A 9661-nucleotide genomic window follows, 5' to 3' on the forward strand; every position below is an offset into this window, starting at 1 on the left:
ATTAAGATTAATATATATGAAATCTTGTAAAAGTATTCTACTACCTCATTGAGGTTCAGTTTTAAGCCCTCAGAGCAGGGCTGCCCAGCCCTGCTCCTGGAGGTCCACTGCCCTGCATGTTATAGGTTTCTCCCTGCTCCAACACACCTGAGTCTAACAATTTTCAAACCTGTGTCAAGCTTCAGCTGCTTGATAACGAGCAGATCATTAGAAAAGGGTGTGTTGGAGCAGGGAGAAACCTAAAATATGCAGGACAGTGGCCCTCCAGGAGCAGGGTTTGGCAGCCCTGACTTAGGGGTAAAACACATTTCAACATTTCCATCTCATCTTTCTAAAAACTGAATTCTGAATGTAAAGTGAAGAGCTAGCAGCACTCAGTTTGATATGGTCTGTAAGGGATCATCACCTTTCCTCTGACGTTTTGGTAGCAAACCACCAGTTCTGATTTATGAAGCATCTGTTTGATAAAAATACTAATTGAACAGATAATCTATACAACTTAATCACCCCCCCCCCCCCCCCCAATAATCTTTGGCTTGGGACTTCCAGGTAGCACTCAAATGTAAGCCCACTCATGAATTTGTGTATGGACATACACCGTGAGAAGGGTCCCAAGGAGTTTCAACACTACCTCCTATCTAGTCCACAAACAAGCATGTACTGCTCTGGTTTATTGCATTCATCCACCAGGTTCAAGACAAGTACATTTTATTAATGATTCACCCATCTGCTTCTATCAGCTGGGGAGACAGGCCCGAGAGCTTGCTAATGTTGGTTCAATTTGGAAATATTCAAAGAAAAACATGACATCTTAATAAGCATTAAACATGTTTTTGTTTATTCTACCTAAAAACTGCCAGAAGCTACACCACATCAAAAGGTTACTGCACGTATACAGCTGGTGAAATCTAAATAGCATATGATTGTCTTGAGAGAAATGTTGAATTTTTCATAATCAATTGTTTACTCAACTGGAAGGAACTATTAAGTAAGTTCAAAATGTATAGCCTCCATTTAAACAGTACATTTGAGGCTATTAAAAATAACATTTTCCATAATGTATTTTTTCCTTTATAAACGGTCTACAGTTATTTCAGCTGGTGGCTCACTCCTTATTTTTCTGCTTGTCTCTCTTCTCCTGTGCTTTTCGTTTCTGCCTGCCGAGCTGTCTGAAGAAGAGTCTCTTAGGGTTCAGACCGTAAGCCTTCAGTCTCTGTCTACTGAACTCCCGGCCGCCGATTTTCACCCCGCGGGTTCCCGACAGGTGTCCACCAGAGGGCTTGTGCTTCTTCTTGGACCATTTTGGCCTCTCAGTCCTGTTTTTCACCTCATCAGCTTTATCTGCTGCTTTCACAGCAGTAGCCACTGCGTTGGGCTCCTCTGCCTGTTTCAGCTTTTTCTTGGGTATCAGAAGCTCTTCCTCCTCATCCCCTGCCTCTCTGAGAGCCTGGGCCAGTTTTTCAGTAGAGTCCATGACGGAGGTGCCGTCACCATCCTCTGCTGCTCCGTCTTGCTTCTCAGCGTCCATCAGACGATCCAGTCTCTTCTTCCCCACCTTGGTCTTAGGCTCCGTCAGCTCTTTATCTTCCCTGTAGATTAAATTCAGATAAATACTGTTAGATATTGCTCCAGTTATGGTGGATTTGTTATCAGGGGTGCAGCTGATTATTATGGGTGTTGTTTTAGACTCACTCAGAATACATAGAGTGCAGGACTTCCATCTTTTTCTTTTCATTCTGGGCCTTGATTTTATAGTTCATCAAATCACTCGTCTCTTCCTTGTCAGACCTGAGAGAACCAAAGAAAAAAGATCTGAGTGTAGGCAATGACCAGAGACAACAAAACAGGTGGGAGTCATTAGATCCAGTACCTGAACATGCAGGTCTTCTTCAGAGAGCACCACCGGTTCAGCTCCTTATCATCAGCTTTTAAAATCTGAGGGAAGAGCCAGAGGATTTTATTACTTCAAATCCAAGTCTCATGTCTTTGTGCAAAAACACTTAAATTTCTACACTGGGATGGACCTCTTGAGTAGGGGTGCACAATATGTTGGTACCAATAGATCATCGTCCAATGACCATGCCAAATTGCTGTCATGAACTTAAGGGAAGCATCTACACAGTTCTATAGAGCAGGTGACAGTATGCACCTTTAAAGTTGTTAAAGTAAAACATTTATGTACACTAAAGGCCCCTACACATGAAACGCTGTAAAAACGTGCCGGCCATTCCATTGATTTCATTCAGCAGCACCCAATGTAGCGGCGCGCACCGCTCAGATTTGCCTCTGTCACTGCTCTCAAAGTTCAAATCAGTTGAACTTTGACCTTGTTGCTGCTGACCTTTCAAAAGCACAACCAATGAGATAGGTTTTGAGTGTGATGTCTACATTTCCTAGGCAACATCAAGCCAGCTAGAAAGATGGAGGAAAAACATTGTTTGTGTGTCCGAGTGTCCTAAACTATTCAACGATACATTAAAGTCGTATCAGAATCTCAGAAGAAATCGTGATGGAGGTTTATAAGCATCACAGCAGGTTCGTGAAGAGGCAGTTTAGAAGCTAAAAGTTGTTAAGCTAATGTTGATTTAGACGTTTACAGGGTCTCTGGACCCAACCTAACGGTGAGCCCAGTGCAAAAAGTGAAACATGTGAAGGCCCTTAACATGAAAGGACATGTCAAAACATTCCATTTGAAATCTTGGCAAAATGTTCTGTGGAAGCCAATATAGGTTTGTGACATTTTTTTCATGTATTTCACTGTAATAATTTGAAGTGTCAGAACTGTTTGTTTTTGTTGTGTTAATAGTGATGTCAGAGCGTTGGGATATCATTAAAACATCCCATCTGCAGCTTCTATACCTTCAGGTGTTCAGAGACTACAGGTTATGAACTTTTAAAAATACAATGTGAAATTATCGGTTATATCCAATCAGCCTTGAAAAGCAGGCAATTATTTTTTTATCTGTATCAGCTGGGAAGAAAAAAATAATTGTGCATCTCTCCTTCTTAAGTTCATATCTGCTTTGAAAGTTTCCCATGTGCTGCTGTGCGGTCTGCTCAGAGAGAAGATTAAGTTGATCATTCCCTGGTCAGAGCTCTCCCCAAAAGGAAAAGCAATACCAGGTCAGTCACATCAAGGCTCATCACTGCAGCATCAGCAACCAGCATCCAGTCAGCCTAAATAACAGCCATTGCTGTGATTTTGCTATAGCCATATTACATTTGACCATTCTCTAGAGCCCTCCTGGCTATGGAGCTGAATGTCGGATTGTACATAAAATTGCTCGCTTTCTCCCAATAAATCACGATATATAGCCTATTTTAGAACATGAGCACTTATAACAGCACTCAAGAATGCAGCACTAGCAGAGCACTAAATATATTTTTGAGTTCTGATTGTCAAAATCTGTGCCCCTAATTATTCATATACTTTAACCTCCAGTAAAATAAAAACTAGCCCTGTACTGTGTACCTCTGTCAGTTCATTCCAATGGTAAATCTGCCACTGTTATCACTGAACTGCATGTGTGCTGTGCAAGAACGGAAAGCTTGAGAGGCATAACCACAGTTACTAAGGGCCTGTCCACATAGAAATGCAGTGTCCTGTAACCACACAACTTTAGTATTGTTTTGGCCGACCATCCACACGCAGCCGGCGTTATCAGAGCCTGAAATCGGTATCTTTTGAAACCTAGTCCCAGAGAGGGAAGATTTGAAAACACCCCCCCATGGTGTTGTTGTCTGGACGGGGAAACCTCATACTATGTTAAAGGGGGGCCTCATGGCCCCACCTCCGACCTCTAACCCCGCAGCGCCACATAACAGTGCTGCTGCGTGAGAGGAGAGAGGCGGACCCATAGACTGTTACTGAACTGGACTCTGAGCCACATGCATTGGAATGAATTAGGCCGAGCACAGATTGTTCCCTTTCCTCTTTGTTCCCTGATGCTCTGAATAAGGAGCTAAATTTGTCGCTAGACGCTTTTTTAAATACATAAAGTTGCTAAAAAGAAAGTGCTTTGGGTCGGGGAAGGGGCTCACAGCAGCACCCTCTGCTCAGTGAGGACACTAACTGCAGAGTGATTCATGCATCTCAGACACTCATACGCAGCATCGCTCCATCTCTTCTTCTATGTTGTTGGTGTATTTCTGTGGCAGTTACAGCGCCACATTCAGGACTGGCATGTGCACTGCAGTGTTTTGAGTCGGTTTCACTGGTTTCATGTGAAAGCAAATATTTCTTGAGTCGAGGCTGCGTAGAAAAAACTTTGAGACGGTCGGAGAAAAAAAAGGTTGTCTTACGATTTTGTGGACGTTCCTAAGGGAGGGCCGGGCTTAGTGAATGGTCAATTATTTGGAGTTGAAGTGCTGCTGTTCTCACCTCATCAGTGCTCAGGCCAAAGTCATTAGCCAGGACCTGTCTGTAGCGGAACCTGCACGGAAGGTCGTCTATGATGTCCTCATAGTCCAGCTTATAGTACTCATCCAAGTACTGCTCAAAGCTTTTCTCCTCTGAAACACAGACAGCCTGCAGTTAGAAGACTACACACATTACTGTATGTTGGAAGCCCCAGGATAGTTTTGTTTCAATGGTAGATGGTTTACTGACACGTACGTGGATCAAACACAGGCTTGTTTTTGGTGATGACTTCTGCAAAGTGAGACTTTTTTCTCTTTTTGCCCGTTTGAGGAAGGTCCTCTTTCTTCATCTTCTTCCTCTCCTTTTTCTTCTTCTTCTTGGAGGCAGTCGGCTGATTGGGGTCATAGTCTGCATCCATCTAATTCAACAGGTGACTGTGAGTTTCTCTTTACCAGAACAGAAAACAAAAAGGCCTCCCAGGTGCCCCGCTGACAACATCCCACAATGAATGGATGCTTTCAGTAGAACTGTGTCTACTCACAATGAAGTTTTCATCATCGCAGTGGGGCCCAGAGGCCTCGTACTCCTCTCCATCATACTCTTCTTCCCCGCACTCCTCTTGTTCTTCCCCTGTCCATGTGTCCCAGTTCCAGTGCTCTATTGTAAGCGACACATCAGTGGGAAATTGAACACGTTTAATTACTGACTTTAATTATTGACTCAAGGTAATGAAAGTACTACTGTATTCAAATAAAACATGCAAGTTACAGCACTGCTGCTTCAGCTAACATGAAACACAAGCTTACCCTCCAATTCATCATCATCATCAAACTGAGGCTTCTCCTCCTCTTCTCCTCCGTAGTATTCATCCCCAAAGAATTTCTGCACACAGCAAGGAAAAACATTAAAACAAATGTCAGGAAAGATTAAGGACATTGGTGGTAATATCTTTATCAATCCACATACAACTTGTAAACCTTAAGAGGCAGCTGCACACTGACTTCCCTGAGGACAGATCTAATCATCCAAACCCAGCTCACCTGCGTGAGAGCACCCTTCTCACCGCAGACAGTTTGTCATAGTAGGAAAAGCACAGGTGTTAACACTAACCTTAACAATGGCCCTGTTTTACTCAAGCATACATGAGGGGCGTCAAACCCTGCTCCTGGAGAGCCACCGCCCTGCATGTTTTAGGTTTCTCTCTGCTCTAACACACCTGACTCTAATGATCTGGTCGTTAGCAAGAAGCTGGAGCTTGTCACAGGTTTGATAATCATTAGAATCAGGTGTTTAATGGAGCCTATGGGAAATACCTAAAGCCAACATGAAAACTGCACCTGAATACCCAATCGCATGGTTATTTCCACTGGGGAGCTCATAGAATATTTTGAAACACGAGTTGCTGAGATGAGATAACCTTTGACCTTTTCATGGCGGCGCACAGCGCAATAGTCGTGAATAGTGAGCATTGCACGCTATTACATGTTTTCTGCTGGTGTTAGCGGATAGTTTTTGTAGCCCATACAATGTTGTGGCATACACAATTTCAATATCACTCAATTAACAATTCAATTTAAAAAAATACCGTTATTGTTTGGTTTACCTACCCAGAGCAGATGCTAGCTAGCAGGTCAGGATCCGAGGATCTGCCATGATTCATTTCACTACGACAACAACACTTGAACACAACGCAATGGTAATTTCCAGTTCACAAATAGAAAGTGTGAACACCCACCTGCATGAGCTGGTCGTGTTGCTGTGGATCAAATTCTCCCTCCAGGTCGGTCTGACTGAAGGCGAGCTGCTCGTTGCCAGTCAGCTCCTGGAGCCTCTTTAGTTTCTCCATGATCTCATTTCGCTTCAGGTTCTTCAGCTGCTTCAGCTGCTCCCGCTTCTGCTCTTTCTCCTGAAATAGTTGGTTGGGAAATGGAGCAAAAGAAAAGCAGACAGAAAGATGGGTTTATATTAGCTGATGAAAGAATGCAGATAATGATTCAACAGTGTGTTAATGTTTATATTGGAAGGATCAAGGGCTCAGTAGTTCTTTTTAAACACAAAACACACCTTGTCTTTCCTTTCTTTCACTTCGTCTCTTTTGCGTTTCCTGCTGTCATCTTTGGAGCGCACAGAGGTGGCGATGCTGCGGGGGTAGGTCTTGATCTGCTGGGCATCGGGCTCTTCGTAACGGAAGTTGTAGCTTCTTTCAAAGTCTTCCTGCCGCGCCAGGAAAGTCTCCCCTTCCTCTTCAGAGTCCTCCACATCATCCTGGACCACCTCGTCGTAGGTTGGGATCCTTAATACACAAGGAGAATTTGCATATGAATATTTCCTTCACTTCACAGCTCACTGGGAAAACCAAACCAAGATCCAAACAGTTAAAAAACACACCGCTCCTCATCATCGTTGTCTTCTTCAAGGTATCCCTTGTTGAGGACATAGTCTCTCAGGAAACACTCCTTCTCATCCAGCTTCGGGTCATTCCAGTAGTCCCGTAAGTATTTCTGTCTCAACACAAACATGCTTGTTACTAAGCATGCCCCTTTTTTTGCCAAAATGAATTTCCCATCATGCGCTTTACATTATGACCGGTATCCTTCACAAACACACACTCACTCACCATGTCCTTCACCTCCTCCGGACCCTCAATGTCAGCCTGGCCTTTCAGCCACTCCACAAAATCTGCCTCTTCTTTATCCTACAAACACATAAAGGAGCAGAGAAGCATATCCTGAGCTGTAATGCTTTTGTATGTCTCTACTTCACAACGGGGAAGTAACTGGTGACAGCTTCTGACCTTCTCTTCCTGTGTTTTGATCCTCCTTGTCAGCAGCTCAGATGGCGTGTCTCCGTCAGCACCCTCGTCATCATCGTCGCTGTCTTGGATGAACTTGCGGAAGCTGAGGAGAGGTTTTAGTTTCTGTAAAATTTTTGCGAGTGCTACTGCCAGGAACCTCAAGATCGTTTAAGTCTTACCTGTCTTTCAGCTCCCGCTGCTCCTGAATGTAGCTAGGAGAAGCAGCTCTCTTAGAAAGAAGACAATGACGATTAATAAAACATCTGTCAATCTGTTGGTAAGTACTTTCAGAGGGAATAATTATTTGGTAACCCGGTCTACCTCGATTCTCTTGGCAACCTCCTCGTCATCACTGTCATCATCATCCTCATATTTGCTGTAAAGAAATAACACAAAGATCACAGATTATATGACAATAAAAGACAGTGGTAAAATTGAAGGAAAATGGCAACAGCAGGCTGTATGTGTTTGTAAATAATAAAGGTGATACAGTTACATAGGTTATACATGCAAAATATGTTGCCAAAATAAGTGAGTAGCTTATATATCAATGACATCTACCAATAAGAAACTAGTCACGTTCTAGTCCTCCCATTAAATGGTTTTAATTGCTCTCAATGGGACCAAATTGTACATGTTTTGTGCAATACTAAACATGCAGTTATTCACTTGCTACTACTCAAAGGTTGAACATGGTGAATGAGCAGAACACCTAGTGACTCAAGATTGTAGTCGCAACAACAAAACATAATTCCAGCAGTCAGGTTGCCAGTTGCGTTGCTGGGTATGTCAGTGATGAATCAAACAGGGTAACGACTAATTTGGTCTAATCGATTAATTTGACAACAGTATTTAACGTTAGCCAGTCTACAACTGGAAGTCTTTCTTTGAGTTCTGTGTGATCTATTAGCTAGCTCTCAACTCTAAATGATTCTTGTTTCTGTAGCAACAGGCAACCCTGGCAACCCACAACGCTCAACGCTATTGGCTACTACAATGGAAACAGAACAGGACAGAAAGTCGTTTTTTTATGGAAAAGAAATAGTTTAATTCTGTACCCCTCGAAACGCCCTGTGGGTGTATTTTTATTTATTTATTAAATATAGCTTTTAATAAAGATTCTACATATTCAGCCTTTAAATCAGTTAATCAGAGCATCACAGATTCAAAACTACATTCCCTGTAACTATGTGGTTGCTAGGGCACAATGTCAGTCATAAAAACAATCTTAGTTGATAAATGTTAATAATAAGCTGGTTGCGTCTCTGCCTGAATGTCATATCCTGGCATTGTCTCTGGAGCTCACCTACATATCATCAAAACTACTTCCTAAGTTAAGTCCTCTACCCTGATGGTGGGACATACATCTCTGTGAGACATCCGATGGGGGTGCAGTCAAACATCAGTAAAAGATGACACACCAGTAGCGCACTCACCCCTCCTTTTCCAGTATGACTTTGCGTTCATAGTCCTTGAGATACATGGGCTTCACTGCTTTCTGAGAGGTCGACGGCTTCTCATCACCGGTGGTTGCATCTGAAAGATGTAGATATCTTGTTAATATCAAAACAAAGATGTCCTACAGACCTTGAAGGCAGCACACCAGCATCACCTTCTGAGTAGAACTTTGCATCCGTCTGATAGATCTTGGGGTCTTTCTTCTTCAGCAGGGACAGTGTTCTGTAAAAGTCCCTCTCAACCTCCGGGTCCAGTTCCTGGGAGAGTTAATGACAGTCAGACAGCACATTTAAACACACCGGCACACACGCTGTTGCTACAGTGCGAAAAAAGAAGAAGCGGCGACGCTAACTGACCACTTCGCTGTCTCCGGAGCTGGACTCAGACTCGGACTCGGTCTCATCTCCTCTGTCTCCGTACCGGTCCTTCACTGAACAACAACACAGAGCACACAGATATTATACCCCCAGGGAACACAGCGTGGTAGAAAACAGCGTACAGCCAGCTCCACTGACACGCTGGGCTGTTAGCTTGCCAGTGTAGCCGTCGTTAGCTCGCGGTGACACACTCACGTCTCTGAAGCTCTTCTTTCTGTCGGTATTTCTCATATTTCTGCGCGAACCCGGAGTTAATTTTCCATTCCGTTTTGCCTGACATGGTTGTAGACGAAGGAGCTAGCTTTATGCTACATTTAAAACCACACGCTAGTCAAAGGAAGTCACTCCAGCAGCTGCGTGCGCGTGTGGGAAGCCGAAGCACGTGGTTTCCGATGCCCAGGTCATGGATTACACACAGTGTCCGCCAGGGGGCGCTCCGGTACTGATGATCACACACTTCCGCCAATTAGATATTATTGGCTCCTGTGACGACAAAAACACGTCTCTAGATTATGTTGTCAATCATACTTACTTACTGTTTATGCAAACTATTTCCTCCTCTGAGTACACATTTATTACTCAGCATTATGCATTATTACTACGTGCATGTTTACATTCAGTTTTTTCATTTGCACATACTGATTTGATAAGTAATACTGCATTTATATTTTA

At 43.3% G+C, this 9661-nt stretch overlaps 1 protein-coding gene across 1 annotated transcript; it reads right to left on the minus strand.

The window, feature by feature from the left end:
* Positions 1–907: 907 nt before the first annotated feature.
* On the minus strand, positions 908–9312 carry kri1 (KRI1 homolog). Its single transcript, XM_083931583.1, has 18 exons — positions 9185–9312; positions 8969–9042; positions 8767–8869; positions 8591–8690; positions 7476–7530; positions 7334–7383; positions 7155–7257; positions 6978–7055; positions 6749–6861; positions 6425–6653; positions 6096–6266; positions 5167–5242; positions 4902–5017; positions 4616–4778; positions 4382–4512; positions 1871–1935; positions 1693–1788; positions 908–1589 (listed from the first exon to the last, which is right to left on the minus strand). The coding sequence occupies exons 1-18, from the start codon at positions 9267–9269 to the stop codon at positions 1106–1108; spliced, it is 2292 nt and encodes a 763-aa protein (XP_083787709.1). The 5' UTR covers positions 9270–9312; the 3' UTR covers positions 908–1105.
* Positions 9313–9661: the final 349 nt, after the last annotated feature.

The sequence above is a fragment of the Echiichthys vipera genome (genome assembly GCF_963691815.1).
Source record: "Echiichthys vipera genome assembly, chromosome: 17".
Lineage (NCBI taxonomy): Eukaryota > Metazoa > Chordata > Actinopteri > Perciformes > Trachinidae > Echiichthys > Echiichthys vipera.

Coding starts and splice junctions, on each gene's coding strand:
- kri1 (XM_083931583.1), bottom strand. CDS start 9,269: ATGTCAGGCAAAACGGAATGGAAAATTAACTCCGGGTTCGCGCAGAAA. Junction 7,384..7,475: donor AGGTTGCCAAGAGAATCGAG/GTAGACCGGGTT, acceptor CTTCTTTCTAAG/AGAGCTGCTTCTCCTAGCTA. Junction 6,267..6,424: donor TGAAAGAAAGGAAAGACAAG/GTGTGTTTTGTG, acceptor CAACTATTTCAG/GAGAAAGAGCAGAAGCGGGA.